The 21,876-nt window shown below is 39.8% G+C and overlaps 1 protein-coding gene across 1 annotated transcript in view; it reads left to right on the top strand.

Moving 5' to 3' along the window:
* neo1a (neogenin 1a) overlaps positions 1-21,876 on the top strand; it is a 417,022-nt gene that overhangs the window by 320,316 nt on the left and 74,830 nt on the right. Inside the window, 1 exon segment of the mRNA XM_055154744.1 lies at positions 19,569-19,803. Coding sequence (XP_055010719.1) covers positions 19,569-19,803 — 235 coding nt within the window.

The raw sequence follows: 21,876 nt of genomic DNA, 5'->3' as shown, positions 1-21,876 counted from the left end.
GTACAATTATCTGCCTATTTGTAATTAAAATATGAAAACACAACTTGCTACACTTACAATAAGAAAAACAACTCTTTGCACCTAAAATAAGAAACAAAATCAAATGTTGCTTGAATTAAGAAAATATTCCATTGGTATAATGCACTCAAATAAATTTTAATTTAATTAATTTTAACCAATCTAGATATCATTTTTTTTGTGTGCAGAGTTTTCTTCCTCTAAACAAGCAAAATATACCAAAAAATACTCGATATATTGATACAGCAGCCCACGATATCGATACTGTATCATCACATTAAACAATACGATATATCCACATTTCAATATTTTTGCACAGTCCTTCTCTCTACACATACACAACTTAACACATCAAAATGACGAAAAGACAATTCTCCCAGTTTACTGTGAGCTGCCATTTTTGCTGTGTCGTAAATCCAACCAACTTGATCGACTGAATGAGCCCGAGTGTTTCGAAACCCCGATTTGATTGCCCATTCTGTTGCACTTTCTCGAGGTGGAGGTCGGTTTTCCTGTGTCCCGAGTGTTAGAGAATGAAGCATTATACTTTTTCTGATCCAGCTCAAGATCATCTAAAGATATTCAAAAAAAGTTCATTTCTGATACCTGCTTAAATGAGTATCTAGTTTCCATACAAGATTTAGAATCAATTCATGTCAGGGTTTCAATACTTTTGACGACCCTAAGGAGTAGAATGAGACAAAAACACTTAAGCTATGATGCTGCCAAATATATTTTTGCTTAATCCCTTCCTTATAAAGATTTCCCCACTCCACATCCGTTTAACTAACCCTTCACTTTTTAGCCACGAGAGACGAAAAGCAACCCAAATTTTCCCAAACAAAAGTAATCACTGGAGTGTCTCAAACAGATTGTGAACGCCCCTGCTCTCTTTCGTGTAAACATCCAATTTGACCTTTTTCAGCGTTTTGGGTTGGCACACTCGATACTACACACGGCGACAAACAAAATAAATGAACCCACTTCGTTCCACGCTTTCTTTGTTCTCTGGGAAATCGCGCAGTTTTGTTACACCTCCGAGAACCTTGGACACAAAAGCTACAACCTCCCCGAGAGGCCAGGACGCGGACATGTGATGGAGAAAATGGCAGAATTTGCATGGGAGACCAAAGAGGAATAAGCATACAGTGTCCGGGGAAGCAGATGTTAGCCTTGCATGTGCTAAGCTAACGTATGTCACTATGGGCAACGACGCTATCAAAGCAGCTCGGTGGGCTACTGAAGGGATCAAGCGAGGACACCCGTTTGATGACGATGGCAGTGTTTTCAAACACTAAGTGGTCATTAATATTTGATGCAACTTTCATTTCGAGCCAAATGAGGGCAGCGTTTTGGCCCAAGAATGTCTCAAGTTGTGTCCTTAAGAGCTGAAACTAATCCGTGAGTTGAAAAGCAAGTGATTATATTTGAGATTTTTATTTCATTTGAACAAGATGAACCTAAAGACTTGACGCTGTAGAGAAAATCTTCATTGTATACATGACATGTTTCACAGTACCTTGCCCCCTTTTTATCTTTCAGCGATGCTAAAATGTAGATGATTTATAATTATTTAGATATAGATAAGTCAGTTTCGGTAATGCCATGCTGTGGAACATCCCAGACAAAGCAATAACGTCTCGATGGAGACGAGCTGCAGCCAGGAAAGATACATCGTCCCAACATCTTGCAATCTCACTAATTAGAGATGTTTTTCAATCAAATATTTTAAAAAAGCCTCATTTTGTCTCAATGGAAATAGATAAGTTAAAGCTATTAATGCCAGGCTGTGGAACATTCCAGACAAAGTAACAGATTCTCCGTGGAGACGAGCAGCAGCCAGCAAAGTTACATCATCCATCATAATTTAAAGTATCTGCAGACAATAGGAGAGCAAATTGAATGTGATGGAAATGCAATAGTTCTCTCCAAAAACTCTCAGTATTTTCAGTGAGTTATCTAGAAATACTTTCATGCCAGTACTTTACCTGGAATGTTCCACAATAAGGCATTAAACATATCTGTCCTGCCATGTCATGAATTAGAGATGTTTTTTCCAAAAAAAAAAAAAAAAGCCCCATGTGTCTTTATGGAAGTAGATAAATGAAAGCTACAGTTTATTATATTATATATAGTATTCCAGACAAAGCAGTAACATCTATGGAGACGAGCAGCAGCCAGCAAAATTATACCATCCAACTTCAAGTATCCACAGACAATAGAGAAAATTATATGTGATGGATGCATTTGTTTACTCCAAAAACTCTCATTAATTTCACTGGGTTGTCTAGAGGATTATATTCGTGTTACCTTTACCTGGAATGTTCCACAGTAAGGCATTAAACATATCTATCTTTCCGTGTCATGAATTAGAGATGTTTTTAAAGCTAAAATAAAATAATAATAATAATAATAATACATGTCCCACATTGTCTCTATGGAAGAAGACAAGTTAAAACTATTAATGCCATGTGGAACATTCCAGACTCATTAATATCTCCATGGAGATGAGCAGCAGCCAGCAAAATTATATCATCCAACTTAAAGTATCCACAGACAATAGAGAAAATTACTTGAAATATTCCACAATAAGGCAATAAACACACTATCTTGCCCACCTCATTCAATGTGTTTTTGATGATTTTGCTCATTTGATGTTTTTCAAGCTAAATAAAAAAAAAAAAAAAAAGGCCCCATTTTTGTCTATGTGGAAGTTAAAGCTATTAATGCCATGCTGTGGAACATTCCGAGCAAAGCAGTAACATTTCCATGGAGACGAGCAGCAGCCAGCAAAGTTACATCATCCAACTTAATTTCAAGCGTTCATAGACAGCAGGGCAGTCCAGTTACTTTCAGTGAGTTATAAAGATTTTCCCTTCATTTCCACGTCAGTGCGTTGCCGAGAATGTTCCGCAATGAGGCATTAAACATATCTATCCTGCCATCTTCTCAATTAGAGCTGTTTTTAATGCTGAAATCCCCTCATTTCCACAGAGACGAGCGGCAGCCAGCAAAGGTACATCGTCACAACTTAAGGTATTCATAGACAATAGGGGAGTAAATTGTTTGCGATGGAAATGCACCGGTTCTCCCCAAAAACACAATCTTGTTCATTTCCGTGAGTTATGTTGGCCAACAGGGAAATGGAGAGGCATTTGGCGCAGAGAAGGATGAAAAAGTGAACAAATTGCATGGAGGCTGTGGGGCGTTCAGGGGCAGACTGGTGAACAGATAAACTGGATCACGCACAGTCCAGGAGGAGCTCACTCAGATGAACATTTAAAGAGCTTCATTCATCTAACTCTTTGTTTGGCTAACCACTTCCATACACTCCCATTCACACAATTCCTCCATGTTTTTAAAGCTCCACTGTGTAAATTTTCCAGTGGAGTTAAAGCTAGTCTCCATGGAGATGTTGTTTTGTGCCTGGAGTGTAATGTGCTTTGTTTCATTCACACATGTTGAACACACAAACCCTGCACATTTAGGCCGACTTCTTCTCTCAAACAGAAAACACTCCACTCCACCTTGTGATGTCATGGCAAGTGCTCCACTGTGTTTTTAAACTCCATACAGCTTCATTCACCTTCACATCTCTTATTGGACTAAAGGTAAAATGTAGCTGACAACTTGAAAACTACTACTTCATGACATCACAAGGTGGAAGAGGGCATTTTGAGCTTCATGCTGTGTAGAGCTGGGTATCATCAAGAAGTTGCCGATACGATACATACCTTGATACATAGGCCATGATACGTTTTTTGATAAAGTGCACTTTCGATACAATACGATAGCTTTCATAGTTGATTCGATCGGGTTCTGTGGAGAAACTACTGTATGTTCCGGGCTATTAGTCGCGCTCTTAATCCTCCAACCCCATCAAAAAACAACTGCGCTCCCCACAATCCAGAGCACCCTATACATGAATCCACTCGGGTGTCCCAGCACGACTTCAGTAAACTACAAAGCCGCACCACCCGCAGAAAACACAAACACACACGGAGCAGACAGCGACCGCACAGAGAAACACACCCACAGCCACACTCATCACTCCACGTCGACGAGGAACGGAACGGAGGAACAAACCGAAAAAGCAAGTGCAATGTGCCACTTCTAGACACAACTGAACAACTGAGTCACTGTGAACATGCCAACAATCCGTTGGTCCCAGACAGCACCAGACAGCATCCACTAAGTTTATGCAGAGTTAATACAGAAAACATCAATTTTACTCAAAACTGTGAAAATGTCAACACAATTGTAGCTCTTAAACAAAATTATTTAGTAAAATACAACTAAAGACACTCTTGGCGATATATTGATACAGCAGCCCACGATATCAATACTATGATATATTGATATTTCAGTATTTTTGCACATCCCTAATGCTGTGGAACATTCCAGACAAAGCAATAACATCTCCATGGGGACGAGCAGCAGCCAGCAAAGTTACATTATCCAACGTAAAGTATCCACAAATTGTATGAAATGCAATGGTTCTCTCCAAAAACTCTCTAATATGTTCAGTGAGTTATGTAGAGAATTACTTTCATCCTAGCATTTTATCTGGAATGTTCCACAATAAGGCCAGTGCAAGTGCTCCACTGTGTTTTTAAACTCAATACATCTTCATTCACCGTTCACATCTCTTACTGGACTAAAGGTAAAAGGAGCTGTTAACTTGAAAACTACTGCTTCATGACATCACAAGGTGGAACAGCGCATTTTGAGTTTCAGATATGTTTTTGAGGAGGTAACAACACTATAATGGTTTAAAGCTCACAAGAGTAAATTTTGTGTAATGTACCGTAGGACATTAAATGGCTGATGCTCATATAAGTTGTTTAGAATCCAGAGAAACCTTTGGCTGATAAGCTCTGCCAATATTTTTGGTCCGATTGATTTTCAATCCATAAACCTGTTTTACTACAAACTAGAAGAGAGAACAGTGTAGTTACATTCTGTGCCGTGCTCTCTTTGCAGTTAAGTGTACAAATGAAGCAGTATGCATTTCTTTCGGCAGATGGTTTTCTCAAAAGACTTCTACTAGACCTTTAAGGCCAATAACAGATATACTTAAAAGTACAAATATTGGTCTATTTCTAATTTGTGATCAGTACATGTCTGTTATTGGATCAATGAAATGAAATGGATATGTTTAATGCCATACTTGGGAACATTTCAGTCAAGGAATAAGTGTTGACAGTTTGAATTGCACCTCAAGTGCACCTCAAGCCTCAGTACATATAAAGCAACACACTTTGCGTTGTAAGCAAGTTGGTCCTGGCTCTTTAAAATGATTAGCGTGCAGTTAGTAAAAGTTTGTATTCAGGCTACGTTCATACCCGAAGCCCGACCCACATTCCAAATGAGAATCACAGCTTGATGGAAATCATTTAGTCTTTTTGAGGAAAACATCAAATCAGGTTTTAATTGGTACAAATCCATTCATCTTTTAAATCGTCTCAAATTTCTTCATCTCTTAATTAATACGGCGTCTTTCTCCCGGAGGACGTACGCCACATTTCCAACAGTGCAGAGTCAGATCAGGCTCCAGACGAGCTGAGAGTTTTTATATGAATGACTTGGCACGTGAATGATTGGACGACAAAGACGACAGGCTGTGATTGGCTCTCAGTAACACAGGGGAAAAGCTGTAAGAGGATTTTAACTGTATTATATATCGTAGCATTTAAAGTAAGTACAGTATCGATATCGTGGGCTGCTGTATTGATATATATATTGCCAAGAGTATTTTTTTGGTGTATTTTACTAAATTTTTACAGTTTTGTTGCTTGTTTGTTTCTAGTTTAGAGGAAGGAAACTTGTTCATGCGCCACATTTGACACATTCACTTTTTTAATGATTAAAATGGGTGTTTTTCATGTTAGGAAGTGGTTTAACAAAGACTTTTAGTATCACAGTCATGATTTAGATTTTATTTTTTATTGAACCATATCGATTTGATTTGAAATATATCGTATTAAATCGAAAGTGCACTGTATCATATTGTGGCCTATTTATCGAGGTGTGTATCATATGGGCAACTTGGATTCCCAGCCCTAATGGAGACGGTATTACTTTTCCTGAAATGTGCCACACTAGAGCATTAAACTTTGCGATCGTTCATGTTTTTCAACGTATTCTTGAGTAAATGTAGTGAGCTCACTCAAGTGTCACAGAGAGGTAGTATTTGTCCACTGATCTGAAGGTTGGCGGTTCAAATCCCGCTCTTTAGACATAAACATTGGATGAGTGGTCAGATCCATTGACCCACAGGTTGGCAGTATGATTCCAGCTCCCACAGATGCTCCCACAGCTGTTGTTGTGTCCTTGCGCAAGACACGTAACCCACCTCTTGGCCTGTGTCTATAAGGGGTGTGTAAAAAATATTGAAATATCGATATAACGTTTTGTTAAATGTGATGATACAGTGTTGATATCGGGGACTGCTGTATCGATATATCGCCAAGAGTCGTTTTTGGTATATTTTACAAAATTATTTTGTTACAGAGCTACAGTTTTGTTGCTTATTCAGAAGAAGGAAACTCATTTATGCGACACATTTGACATATTCACTGTGTTGATGATTAAAATGTTTGTGTTTCATCTTCACTTGGCACAAGAAGTGGTTTAACAAAGACGTTTAATATCAAAGCCATCATTTAGCCTTTATTTTTACTACACAGACTTTCCATCAAACTGGACTTTAATATTTGAATTATGACAAAATATTTTTATTGTAGGCTCAAAGTGTTGTACTCACACTGTATCTCCTTCTAATAGCTGTATATCTTCTTCTGCTGTGTCTCTGTGTACTGCTGTTCCTCAGTCTCTCCCCTTATGTCCCTGTGGAGAATTTGTGGACCACTGCTGTTCCACTCCACACTTGAGCAATGATCTCGTGTATCTGTGCCAGCTCCCCCCAGGACTCTGATAACGCTCTGCAGACAATGGGGACTGAGAGACGCTCCAAGAAACTGCTTTAATTATCTCTCCTGTGTGTAATCTATTAGAGGTGCAGTGTTGACATAATAGGCTTACATTTATCCAAAAGCAATAGCATTTATTAGTTTTCAGTATGGATGTTATCACAGTCCAATAGAAGTGCCTATAGCTGCATTACATCAACCTTATCTCCACTTATCCTATCTTCTGTTATTAAAAAGTAAAAGAGCCAAGATGTTCTACTAAAAATAACTTCTTATCAGTGAAAGTTCATACCATTGCATGGGGTTTGAAGGTCGCCCAGTGTCAGTGCATTTGACCCATTCATTTCAAATTGGGGCAAATTCTTCAGATGTTGATCTGGTATCTAGTAAACTCACACAAGTCTGGAAAAAAACCAGTATTGCGATTATGATTAGATTTGCAATATATGTTTAAAGCGGTCACTGATTTGAAGAGACTACAACAGTGGCCACTGTCATTTCAAGTACTATATGACATCACACAGAACTGCCCTGATTACAGCCATCGATTTGTGATCAGAAACACTGGGCTGCAGGGGAGTTTGAAATCTGGAGACCAATCACGGTGTTCCTCATACGTTCAGACCCCTTCCCTCACTCTCCCTTTTTAAGGCTGGTTTATAGTTCTGCGTCAGGCCCTGCTCAGCTGAGAGTGAACGTCTTGAAGCAGAGCCATGCCAGCTTCTGTGGAGCTCATCCAGGTCCAGGTGCGTCTGGTATTGTTAAAAAGTTGCTGATACAAGGTACGATACATACCTCGATACTTAGGCCACGATACAATGTGTTTTTTGATACAGTGCACTTTTGACCAATACAATTCGATACGGTTCAGCAAAAAATAAAGGCTTAATCATGAAAATGTCAATTTTACTCAAAACAGTGAAAATGTCAACACAATTTTAGGTCTTATTCAAAATAATTTTATTAAAATATACCTAAAAATACTCTTGGGGATATATCGAAACATAAGCCCACGATATTGATACTGTATCATCAGTTTAAACAATATGGTATATCGATATTTCAGTATTTTTGCACATCCCTAGAATCCAAACTATTTAATTTGATTAAATAGTTTGATTAAATGTTTTGTTTTGTTTTTTTACTGTTTCAATAAACAATCATATTAGGCTCAGATGCAAATATTTTGGTACCAAACTTGGACTGGTTCAGGCTGTTTTAATCAGTTGTTTGTGTAGTCTTTGTGAAGCAGCTAATCATGACCCTTGCGTTGAGCAAAAGTTTGACGCATAGTAACTTTTTGGCCGTGTAGCATGTACACAGCATGAGCGCGGCACGGTGAACACTGCAAGCTTTCTGATTGCCTTCATGTGCATACAGGAGCTGTGCAGCACTTCCTGTAGATTCAACGGAGATGTATAAACCGACCTTGTGTCCTCCAGGTACTGCCCAGTGCACCTTGTAAATAACTCCATGTTGACAATTGAGAGAAGACTGAAATATGAACTGAGAAACTAATACAAGAATCAAATGAACTTGTCTGTAGAGGTCTAAACTACAGGGACAGCTAGATTTCCTGATATTAAAAAAATTTATATTTTGACATTATATATTGTCTATATTTTTTAAATGACTACAACTTTTGTGATTTCATAATTGTGCTAAATCCATTTTGTAATTTCCATTCTATTGTAATATATAGTGCAGCCCGAGTAGCTCCCTGAACCTTCTCCAGTTGCTGAGCCAAGATCTCGTTCATTAGCACCTTGTTGGAGGATTAGATTATACTGTCTGAAAAGGAAGGCTAACCACTCTGCCAACACACTACACATCGTCCAGTCTATCAGAGCTCTCAACTTCTCCAGACTTCACACATCGCCTTTATATCCCTATCCATCAAAATCCTTTCTACCAACACCCGTTAAATTTTCGACAACTCATGCTTCATATCGCCACGGGCAACGATCTTGTTTTCCTGAAATACAACTTCCCCTCTGGTTAAACGCTTGCTCAGATTTTGGCTGGTCTCCACGCGTCTCCGCTGGAATCGTTTGTCATTTGTTCCTTTGCTAGCACATTACGCTGAGTCTCTATTGTCTGGAGCTGTCAGGGAGCCGCTCATCCTTCCGGGCTTATCTCGTCCAGGGCTGGTGCACAGATTACGGGGAGAAGGTTCGACTGTCAGCATTACTCGTGTCTATAGCTCAGATTTGTCAACTTGTTCAAATGCGTGAGAGCAATAAGAGCCCTGCTGTGTGCTGTTTTATCGGCTCCATAGGGGGGTGGGTAATATGGAATCATTATCTGCGGAGTGGAGATGGAAATGTCGGTTTATAAGAGTAGTTGCAAATTGCTTTTCAAAATTAGGTTGAAATCAAATGTCTTTAGTTTGGGCTGGGTAATATTCTAATACAAAATGAACAGTGATCTCGTTCTTAGGACAACACAAATCGGTCAAATTGTTTAATCCTTGATTGACTCATTTTGTCTTAAATGTCCTATGTTTCGCAAAGTCGAGTTTTAAGCCATGTTATAATGTTGTTCATAAAAAAACAGACCTGGAGTTGTTTTGTTTCATTCACATGTTAGAGTAATTATTTTTATTAGTCTGTCTACATCATCCAAGCTCAAAATGTTCTGTTCCACCTAGTTTTCAAGTTAACAGCTCCTTTTATCTTTTGTTCAGTAGAGATTGGCAATTCCAGGGCTGAAGTTCTCCAAATGATTCTAGTGAAAGTATATGGAGTTTGAAAACACAATGGAGCGCTTCCTGTATTAACATATGTGTTTTCCGTTTGAGAGAAGAACAGGGTTTGTTAAGCTTGTGAATGAAATAAAATATGCACAATAGATCAAACCCTCCACTTAAGTTCTGACCGAGCCTGGAGATCTGAATATGGGTCTCAAGGTTGTTCCGGTGCTACTGATGGTCAAATGCAGAGGACATTTTTTTCCTACAGAGATAACAAAATGTAGCCTTATTCATCAGCTGGTTTCACTTTGTAGAAATCATCTGACCTTGCAGTGTTAGAATTTGTTCACTCGACGGTAGGTGGGTACTTTTTATCATTTAACCAATTGCTGCTGTTTGGTCGTGACGTATGTAATGCGCCGCTAACGGGGCTAACTGGTGTATGAAACTTTTCCCAAATCCCATAGGAAGAAGGACAATAACGTCTTTCCCCTGGATAAAATTCACCAAACATTCTCTTTGTTCCCTCTTTAAATCCTCGATCTTGGGAATCGTTGCCAACACAGAATGTGTTCTACCTAGAATGATTCTAGGTAGTGCCAGCCTGGCATTAACCTCAAAAATATACTGTAATGTGCAATAGTGCTTCAGTAGTTAGTGTTCAATCCCAACTCTGACAAGCGCATAATGTTGTCGCTGTGCCCATAGGCAAGACACTTCTCCCATCTTGCCTATGTTTGAATCTGGTGTGTTAAGCCAGGTGTACACTTGCAATTTTTGGCCCGTTTTGAGATGATTTTTCACTTGTGCAAGAGTTTTACACTGTTGAAATCGTTCCATGAGCTGTGAACTTTTAAACTTTGGTTTTGGTCGTACAGTTTGAGCTGAGTGAAACGATCAAAAATATTGTGCAGTGTATGTCCGATATTACAGAGTGTCTCATTTCTGGAAACAGATCTGACGTAATCTGCGTGATTGTACTCAAAAAGCACTACTTAATTATAAAGTATATTAGAGTTTATGCAGGAGAGACCCCGATAAATGATTGAGGGCGTGATAGCACCTTATAATGTATTGATTGTAAAAACTTGGACGCTACGCCCCGGCAGGTAGAGGAGCCTGCAGTTTGACAGTATGATAGATTAGGTGTCTGTTTAGATGGCAGAAGAAGATGGAAAGGTTGGGGAAGATGGTGGTTCAGCTGCCTCGGTGAGGAAGACTTTATCAATGTCCAAGGAGATGTGACTAATGGACAACTGAACGAACTGTTGACTTTAAAGGGCTCATTTACGTATATATGATCTATGTTCAAGTGTTTCCTCATCGCAAACAGACCCTCTCTCTGTAACTGCTGCTGTAAGCCTCGTCATTTTGGTCTTTAAATGTTTGCATTAACCTGCTCTACACGATCCTTGTGGGATTTTTATTCGCTATTTTGTTCATCAAAAAAATCTTATTCGTAATATAGAGCTCTAAATTCACTCCTTTAACCTTCTTAATCATCACAAGCTCCATTTGAGTGGCACTTGCTTAGTCCACTTCTTTCTACAGTCTGTGGGTACAGCCCTGGTCTTCAGAGTTCACTGGTTGAAAGTGAAAATGAGCGAACTGTGATTGGTGGACAGTGACAGACACGACAGCAAATGGAACATACAATCCTCCTGTTTGAATTTCTTGTTTAGTATTTGTGAAAATCCATCTCGTTGGCTCTGGCTCTGCTCCCTGCATACCTCCCTCTCCTCCACTCATCTGCATTAGTTAGATTTATGCTCCTCTGTTCTGTTGGAGTGGTGAGCTATGGCCCCTCTTATCTCTGCTTTTACACAGCCATGAAAAACAACCAGCGCACGGGGGACTAGCCTTATGAAGTTAGCAGCACAAACAGAAACTCACTCACTTATTTACATCCCCATATTAAGACGAATGGTGTGCGAGTGCGCGTCTTTGTCCCGGCGATTTGGTAAAATGGTTATCCAGATTTATTATGCCGATCCAGAGTAACCTTCCTCGTTAAGACTTAATGCCAGCTATTCATTACCGCCGGCCAAGATGCTAATGATGTGATTTATCATGCCCAGAATAGAGCTTGTCAGGCGGGTAGGGGGCGGCGCGTACGTACTGTAACAACCAGAGCCATGTGTCTAGTAGGGCATGTACCGGGGCGTGGACCAGGGCATGTACCAGGGCATGTACCAGAGCGTGTACCAGAGCTTGCACCAGGGTGTGGACCAGGGTGTGGACCAGGGTGTGGACCAGGGTGTGGACCAGGGTGTGGACCAGGGCGTCTGCTAGAGCGTGTACCAGGGCATCTGCTAGAGTGTGTACCAGGGTGTGGACCAGTTCGTGGACCAGGGCATGTATAAGTAACTTACATTATTCATGTTTTATTTATTATCCGAGTCTGTACAATGTTTTATTTCTCCTTTACGTCTGTCTGTGACTCACTCTTGACTCACATCAAAATGTTCGTCTCAGTCACATGATACATTAACGCTAATATTAAACCCACAAGCTGCAAACAAGCTGAGTAACGTTTATTATTATATTTATAAAAATACTACAGTTTTTTGTGTTGGTCGTATCATTTTATTTTGCCGTATTTGTCCACCACACCTTAAAAGCCGGTCTGTGAAAATATTGTCTGACATGAAACCGCTCCGTGGCGCAAAAAAGGTTGGGGACTGCTGATACAGAGTTTGGTCATCACTGTGTTTCAGATGACATCACATCATTCTGTAGGCCACTTGATACTTTACAGCTGATATCAACATTCCCTGTAAGCACTGCTCTCATTAGCATTAGCCATCAGTTTTTCAGTGAGTCACTCTTATGTTTTTGTTTTGTTGAAAATCAAACTCCTAAACAGGATCATGCACGTTCGTATTGGTCACAGGCTCCTGAAAATGTGTTGTTTAAATCCATTTTGTATTTTTTCAGAGGATCTTAAATCTTATATGGGAGTGTTTGCTCATTTATGCATCATGTCTCCATGGTAACATCTGAGCATTCCATCATACAGATAAACCTACATGTAGAACACCCCCTGCATGATGGCACAGAAAAGTATCAACAGGTCAATCAGATTTAATAGAGTTGATGATGTCACTTCAGGATCCAATCAGAAACCAGAAAAGTTCCACAGTGTATCTTAAATATAAGTATAAATTGGTCATTCGGGGCTTAGTGTGCGGCGTGTCTAATGATTCACCATTTTCAACTTTAATTTCCCTCATGCTCGTTCAAAAGAACAATATTCTGCTTAATTGGGGCTGTTTGAACACGCTTTGGACACCTCACTATTTCATGTGTTGTAATAATTGGAAAACAAGTAAAATGTCAAGTAAAATAATTATACCCTTTGTACGATGTTCACAAATCCCACTGTTAAATTCTGTTGGATTACTCCAACATGCACAAATGAGCTATTAAGAATGTTCTAGTCCTTTTTCAAAACTAACAATAATGCACAAGCCCTACTTTCTACAGAAGCATTTGAAACCAACAAGACGTGTTTAAAGTTACTGCACTGCTAATCATTTCTTTGCATGAATTGGCTTCGCTGCGAAACAATTGATCTGCTCGAGGCTCAAGTCCTGGTTAAAACCAAACCACCCACCCGTACCCACCTGTAAATACTGTACTGTGTGTATGCGTGTGTGTGTTTGAATGTGGGACTGTCTGAAATGTAAAACTGCACTGTGGTAAAATGTGTTTAAAGATTGTGTTTTTAAACTGTTTGGAGGGTTTATTGGAGGGAAAAGCCTGACCAGGGACAGGAGTTGAGAATTAGCAGCAGTTACACACCCTGTGACTGTGTATGACTGCACCGTCTCTGTCAAATAAATAAATACAATAAAATGCAGAGTTGGGAAGAACAGAGGTGATGCATCATTTTATTTGAAAACTGCTCCTCAGCATCGTGTGGCACTGAGACAGAACTATGAACAGCTCACCAGACTGTGTGTCTCTTGGCTTTTTACTCTCTCATTTTTGTCCATGGAGCTGTTGTTTTTGCCCGACAACAATTATTTCCTCAACACACGGATTCAGAATCATGTAATTTATGAAGAGAAAAGTTGAGTTCATCTGTGTCTGATCCAGAGTGTGTATCAGAGTGTGAGTGTGCAGTGTCCCTGTGGTTTAACTGGTCACTGCTTTTCTATTGTTGACTTGATTTTCTTGTTTTTGAAGTCAGGTCAACTAAATATATAAAACATAATACCTCCATTCAAAAAATATTTTGTAGCATATTCTTTTACGCTGGTTTCGTCCAACACTCAATTTCAGACTCAATATTTGATACTGGTTTTAATACCACATTGACCACATTTACATGATGTTTTTTTTTAAATTCTGAATAAATTGTTCAGAATTCAAATATTCTCCTGTGAATTTACATGGAAATAATAATTCAGAATTGAGGTTTACATGGAAAACACGTTAAACCGTCTTTATTTAATTCCACTCAACATCTGGGGGTGGGGAAGGTTCTGATTGGACAGGGACGTCTTTGGGAAGAAAACACACACTTCAGCTGCTGCTGGCTTTTTTGTCATCTCAGTTTGACGTTTACGTGAGAGAGGAATAAATTAATCCGGGTTTAAAATTGGAGTTACCCACCCACTTACTTCGGAATTACGTGTTTACGTGGTCTTTTTAAAGCAGAATTAATTTTTATTCAGAATTATTATTATTTTAATTCAGAATTAAAGCTCTCATGTAAACGTGGCACATGATAATTAAAAACAATATTAGAATGTGATTTAGAGTTCATGGGTGTATAGTAGTCTATGTGCTCTTCTACTTGTTGTGATACTAGTGATGTAATTATATCCAACCCTCTCGATACGATATTATCACGATATGCTTCTCACGGTACGGTATTTATTGTAATATTTTATGGAGGCACAAAACAAAAAAAAACCAAAAAAACAAAGCAAAATTGTGAGTATGCTACTTTTCTGTTGTTACTTCCAAATAATTATGATTTCAATGCGCTTATAACAGTTATTTCAGCATGTAGATTGGACTGAAACACTGCAAAGGATCATGGTCTATGTTGTTCACTGTTTTTAGCTGTTACTGCACCAAAAAAATGAATTTAAGCAAAGACACTTCAGATTCGATATATATTTTGACAGCCCACGAGATTATTGTGAGACTTTTAAGGATACAATATCACGATATTTCGATTACTGTTACATCCCAGTCTGATACAGCTCAAGATCATTGTAAAACTATTTAGGAAAGGTTCATTTCTGTCCTATGAATGTGATTTTTTTTAGTATCGATACCTGCTCAAATCCAGTTTCAATTTTAGATTTACTAGTATAGTCCGATCAGATTTCCGATGTTTTTGACAACTCTAACTGGGTCATGACCAATTTAGCTCAAATAAATGGGCAAAAGTCGGGTACAGGGTGTTTAAAAATGAGCCATAGAATACATATTGTTGGTACACGTGTTAAGTTACTTCCGAAAACACTGAGGATTTTAATTTCACTATTGATTTCAAAACGCTCCACCCTGTTGTAATGTCAAACAGAGGCTATCGTAGACACCTCCGAGTGTTCAAAAGGAAAGTGAAAGCCAAATTGCTCCCCAACAACGCATTTTAAGTCGTATAGCGTGAAATACCACGGCCAAACTGTCTGGAGTATTTTAAAAGGGATAATCAAGCACAATATGTCACATTTAAAGGTTAAATCTTCACAAACATGTTTTTCTCTTCACGTCTGACTGCGTGAATGAGGCTTTTGTACCGCCAGGAACTTTATAATCTTTAGCAACCGAATACCTGGGCTCGCAGAGTCCAAATGCCAGTGAAGCGGTGAAAGCTAAATAAGTGGTTAGCTCCTGACAGACAAATGGCACGCAGGCGGAGGAGGGAGCTTTTTTTCCGAGCTGCTCCTGAACTATTCACACAGCATTCAAACGGCACTCGTGATATGTTCAGGATATGTTCAGGAGTTCATCTTTTTGGGTTCATATTTTTCTCTCGTGGGTTTTTAGATTTGGTTTATCTTGGTTGTAGTCCTGGTTTAGTCTTGGTTCAGTCATGGGTTATCTGTGGTCTAGTCATTATTGTTTAATTTTTGCATAAAACTGCTTTAGTCCTACTCTAGACCTGGTTTAGTCTTAGTATTTCTGTAGCTGTCGTTTGTCTGAGTTTATTTGTTATAATTCTGGTTTATAACTTGTTCAGGTCTTGGTGTGGTCCTGGTTTAGCTCTGGTTTAGTCCTGATTTAGTCCTGGCCTAGTCCTGGCCTAGTCCTGGTTTAGTACCTGCTTTAGTCCTAGTTTAGAGCTGGTTTAGTCTTAGTATTTCTGTAGCTGTTGTTTGTCTAAGGTGATTTGTTATAATCCTGGTTTATAACTTGTTCAGGTCCTGGTATGGTCCTGGCCTAGTCCCGGTTTAGTCCCGGTTTAGTCCCGGTTTAGCCCTGGTTTAGTACCTGCTTTAGTCCAAGTTCAGACCTGGATTAGTCTTAGTATTTCTGTAGCCATGGTTTGTCTAAATCTATTAGTTATAATCCTGGTTTATAAATTGTTCAGTTCCTGGTTTAGACCTGGTTTAGTCCTGGTTTAGCCCTAGTTTACACCTGGTTTAGTCCTGGTTTAGTCCTAGTTTAGTCCTAGTTTAGACCTGGTTTAGTCCTAGTTTAGTCCTGGTTTAGCCCTAGTTTAGTTCTAGTTTAGTCCTAGTTTAGACCTGGTTTAGTCCTGGTTTAGTAGTTTAGTCCTGGTTTAGTCCTGGTTTAGTCCTGGTTTAGCCCTAGTTTAGTCCTAGTTTAGACCTGGTTTAGTCCTAGTTTAGTCCTGGTTTAGCCCTAGTTTAGTTCTAGTTTAGACCTGGTTTAGACCTGGTTTAGTCCTGGTTTAGTCCTGGTTTAAAGATGTCAGTGAAGCGGTGAAAGTTAAATAAGTGGTTAGGTCCTGATAGATGAATGGCACGCAGGCGGAGGATTGAGGTGTGCTTTTTTTTTTCTCCCGAGCTGCTCCTGAACTATTCACACAGCAGTCGTGATATGTTCAGGATATGTTCAGGAGACTAGGGTCTGTTTGAACACAAAAGGAGCAGATGTGATATGTGAATGTCACCTGTCCTGAGTTAATCCTGGTATTTCTATGACTGTGGTTAGAAAGCTTGTTTGTTATAGTCCTGGTTTATAATGTGTTCAGGTCCTAGTTCAGTCCTGGTTTAGGTCTGGTTCAGTCCTGGTTCAGTCCTGGTCTAGCCCTGGTCTAGCTCTGCTTCAGTATTTTATCTAGTCTTGCTTTAGTATCTAATTTAGTTCTAGTTTAGTCCTGGTTTAATCCTGCTTTAGTACGTGGTGTAGTCCTAGTTTAGTCTGGGTTTGGTCCTGATTTAGTACCTGGTGTAGTCCTAGTTTAGTCTGGGTTTGGTCCTGATTTAGTACCTGGTGTAGTCCTGGTTTAGCCCTGGTTTAGCCTGGTCTAGTCTCCACATTCTAGAAAACACTTGCAGGCCTCTCAGATTGTATGGTGCGCCCACAGTCTGTTCTTTAACTGAACCGCTGCATTTCTGTGGTCGGCTCTGGAATGTCCCGGCACAAGGCTTTAAAAACATCTGCTGCTTTGTGAGCGCGCTCAGACATCTGCGCTGCTGTAGGAGACCATTTAAAGTCTGTGGCAAACTCGAGGATCGGGGGGGAGCAAACAAGGGCCAGCCAGATTCTGTTAATGCTGAAAAAATGAAAAAGATATAAAAAAAAATGTTCACTTAACTTTGTGGAAACGATTATGATTTTATAATTATTGAAAATCATAACTGGGGAGTGGCAGGTTTTCTGTTTTAGATTTGGCACAACCCTGGTTTTGTTCTCTGTTATGTTCAGAACATTCTCACATATTACCACCATTCTCACAGTTAGTTTTTGACGAATAAGGGCATCTGACATAAACAGATTGTCACGTTCTCTGCAGTGCTGACCCTGCTTTCATTTAAACAAGGGCTATTATGCACAATTTTTTAAAGCTTTTTTACATTTTTAAGCTTTTTTAACGCTGTTCCCTGATCAAAAAAATGCCGGAAATAGTTTTGGTGATCTCTCCCGTCTTAGGTCCGATTCAAATCCTCCTTACAGTTAGGAGGAGGAGCCTGTACAAAGTTCCACCCACAAGTGTACATCACTCATGCTCCCACACAACAAATCTCTCTAAATACTCTCAAAAACTTGATACAAAACAATACACAGCAACAACAAACCTGATGCGATGTGCAGAAGTGTCATTAGTGAAATGCACGCTGATTGTGTCGTGATAGTGCTCTGAAGGGGGAGTGACTTTGCACACAAGAGCATCAAAAAGAAAGTCAAACTTGTGTTAATGTTATGTTATTAGGTTCTTTTTTCAGACCAAGAGTTTGTTTTCACCCCTGACAGTTTGTTCTGCTCCCTGCACTTCCTCAGAGTCTCGTGATGTTGCTGTGACGTGTCACTCAGATGATTTAAACAACTTTTTGGCATGCGTGACACCACCTTCCTCCTCCTCAGCTCCCTCAGTAGAAACACCTCCTCCCGCTTCTTTACTCTAGAAATCACACTTGTTTACATCCAGTGCGCGTCCAGAATTACTGTTGAAGTGACCTGTCTAGAAGTAATTTAGCAACCGATGCATCAGTTTTTAGACCCTTTGTCTACTTCAGTCGCGCAATCACTGGAAGGAATCTCCAAGAATCACCTCAGTTTGCCTTAGCTCCTTTTCCCCTTCTCTTCTTCTTTCAGCGACCTCAAAAACGGACTTTGTTTTGCAGAGAACAGGTTGTAGATTCTCCTCCGCCATTGCAACAAACTTTGTGCAAAATGCGAGGAAGCTACAGTTTGAAAAAGCCTCTAAGAACCGCTGCATAAACCACGTAATCCCTGGCAGTTTGATTGACAACCTAACAGCCAATAGATAAAGAGGGAGCCTTGTTATCTATTGGCTGATGTTTATCTGGCCTCACTATGTCCACAGTTGACAGATTTTCATTCTTTTTTTTTTTTTTTGGTCATAATTACAAGGCTGCTTTGTCTCTGTAATGGTATTTTAAACTTTCATTAACAATTTGAAACTAAAAAAAAATCCTCTATATAACCTTTAACGTGAGAGGGGAGAGTGTTTGGGGAGGTTTGGGGCCAATCACAGAAAAGGTTCGGTCATCCCAGGGTCACCCCGGCTTTTGAGTCGAGTTGAAGCTGGAGCTGGCCCTCAAACCTCAGGAGTGTAGGAACAGTAAGGTCAGAAATATACTTTGGTGCCAATCCATGAAGTGCTTTTAAAACAAATAATATTTTAAAATCAACTCTAAAATGAACGGGGAGCTAGTGCAATGAGGATAAAATAGTGTGTTTTTTACGACGTGTCCTGGTTAAAAGACGCTGCAGAATTTTTGACTCACTGTAACCACTCTGAGGAAGACCACTAGTGAGCAGTCCAAACTGTCAGGTATGAAAACAAACTCTTAGTCTGTAAAAAGAACCTAAAAACATAAATTATCAGAAGACCAAATAAACCTCATTGGACTTTTATGTTTCTATGGTGTTTTTCTTCCTACATAAAACTATCCCAGCTGTATCCAAGTGTTGAAATCTATTAGCACGAATCATTTTTGGTGAAAAATGATTGTCGCTGACAGGAGTTGTTGGAGATTGTTGCGTCCTGTAGTGTTTAGGAGCCTGTGTAGAGCTGTGTGTAGCTGCATGCCAGCCCCCTGTATCGTGCCTTATCTGTTAGCGTGTTTGTAGTACTAGTGTTTTTGTGCTCTGTCTCACACCAAGAGTCCTTTTTGTTATGTTTTGTTTTTTCTTTTTTTGTTTTTCTTTTCTCCCTTTCTTTCGTTTCTTTCACTGTCATTCTCATTCCATCACTGTCCCCGCCCCCTCCCCTTTGCCCCGCCTCCCTCCTTCGCCCCGCCCCTCAGACGTAGCCCTGCCCTCCGGCCCCTCCCCCTCACTGACTCCTAACACTACTGACCATGTAACGCCAGGCTCGGGAGGCGTGTCCGACACCGCGGGCCCCACCCCCTCGGCGCCGCGGGACCTGGTGGCGTCTCTGGTGTCCACGCGCTTCGTCAAGCTCACCTGGCGCCCCCCGGTGGAGCCCCACGGAGAGGAGCTCATGTACTCGGTGTTCTACAGCCCGGAGGGAACCAGCAGGTAAGACCCGGTTGAGCACACTGGGGTTACTAAAATCCTGTCTTTTAAAAACAAGATCATGTGGAGTAGTTTTATTATGATACTAAAATTTCAAACTGAGTGTTGATACTAAGTAAAAGACTCGATACTCAATACAGATCTCAATACAGCGATGATTAAAGGGCACGTATTGAGGGGAAAATTCAGTTTGTTGACTGGACAAAAGTCCCCAGAACTGAAGAAGCAGCTTGGATGAGCTGCGAAACATCTTCAACCAAACTAACTTTTGTCCAGTCGACAAACTGAATTTTCTCCTCGACATGGATTCTACCTGGACGACTGAGGGATTCTTCACACATCTCGAGAATAAAGGCGATGTATTACACTATTTTCTGATCTATGTTTTAATGTTGTTTCCTCATCATGAACAGACCTGGAGTTGTGTTTTGTTTCATTCAAACATTTAACACACAAACCCAGTATATTTAGGCTGAGTTCTTCTCTCAAACAGAAAACACTCCACCTTGTGATGTCATGTGGTAATACAGGAAGTAATACCGGTAGATAGACATGTACATCCAATAAATAATGCAACTGCGTGCTGGGGCCAAAAACAAACATTTTCAAAATAAGAAAGAAATCCACACGGCAGTTCTTTTGCAGGGTTCCCACAATCATGGAAATCCTAGAAAAGTCAGGGAAATTGAAAATGTCATTTTCCAAGCCTGAAAAACTCATGGAATTATGTAAATTCAATTAAAGTTTTGGAAAAGTCATTGAATTGTAGTATCTCTTTCATACATCTCCAGCTCTCTGTTCAGTTCTCATGAGGTTATTTTGATTCTTTCTGAACATTCATGCCTTTTGTTTAAAAGAAACGGCAATAAATGCACTGACAGGATTTTGAATATTAAAAACTATAATCCCAAACCATAAGATGAGTGGAAAGAGTTCACATTTCATATTTAGCCCTAAAAGTCTGATCAATTGTACACATGTAGGTGCCGTAAAGTCATGGAAAATTCACTTTAGGTCATGAGAAAGTCATGGAAAAGTTTTCAGATTTTGTCAGTGAAAAATAGTGGGAACCCTGTCTTTGACAGGATATCACAATGTGACAAGAAGAAGGGCTTAACCCGAAACGTCACATTGTGGTGTCACTGAAATAAAAATTTGGCTGTTTCAAAGAACTGCAGTGCAGATCTCCTCCTTCTGTAACACAGGAAGTACTCTGCTGTGTTTTTAAACTCCATACACCTTCACTCTTCATTGTCCAATCTCTTATTTCCAATCTCAACTAAACAAAATGTAAAGGGTAGCAGTTCACTTGATCACATATTGACATCACGAGATGGATCAGTGCATTTTGAGCTTTGGAGATGTACAGAGTAATATGTAACATGTGTGAATGAAACAAAACACAACAACACAGGTCTGTCTTTGAGGACAGAACAAAATTATAACATTAAAACTCATGAGAGTCAATTTTGTGTAACCTTTAAAAAACTCTTTATTTAGACAATAGAATGTGATTTTCAGCAATAATGGTAGTACTATTCCCTTGTGGCCTTATAGCAGTGTAATCCCTCAGTGGTCCAGGTAGGTTCCAGAGTGGTCCAGGTCTAAACCAGGTCTAAACCAGGTCTAAACCAGGTCTAAACCAGGTCTAAACCAGGTCTAAACCAGGTCTAAACCAGGTCTAAACCAGGTCCATGGGTGTATACTAGTCTATGTGCTCTCATACTTGTTTTGATACAGCTCAAAATCATTCTAAAGGTTCAGGAAAGTTTCATTTCTGTCCTGTCAATATGACTTTTTAGTATCGATGCTTGCTCAAACAAGTATCTAGTGTTGATTATAGTTTTAGTATCGATTAGTATCTGATTTTCCGTATTTCTGCCAGCCCTAAAAGTGGCAGGAGTGTGCTCAGTGTGCTCTCTGTGTGTGGTCCTGCGATCACAAAAAGGACACACCACATGACGCTATAAATCATCTGACAATTAGCCGCTGCACAGGTAATTAGCCGCTAAATGGGCCCCACATGTGAAAGACAAGATTTGCATTTGTGATCGCGTCTTAAACGTCCTTTTATCT

This window comes from Boleophthalmus pectinirostris, unplaced genomic scaffold (genome assembly GCF_026225935.1).
Source record: "Boleophthalmus pectinirostris isolate CB_2022bp ecotype Guang Dong unplaced genomic scaffold, ASM2622593v1 HiC_scaffold_19, whole genome shotgun sequence".
NCBI lineage: Eukaryota > Metazoa > Chordata > Actinopteri > Gobiiformes > Gobiidae > Boleophthalmus > Boleophthalmus pectinirostris.
Note: the sequence above shows the minus strand (reverse complement) of the source record. Positions and strands in the feature narration are given on the sequence as shown.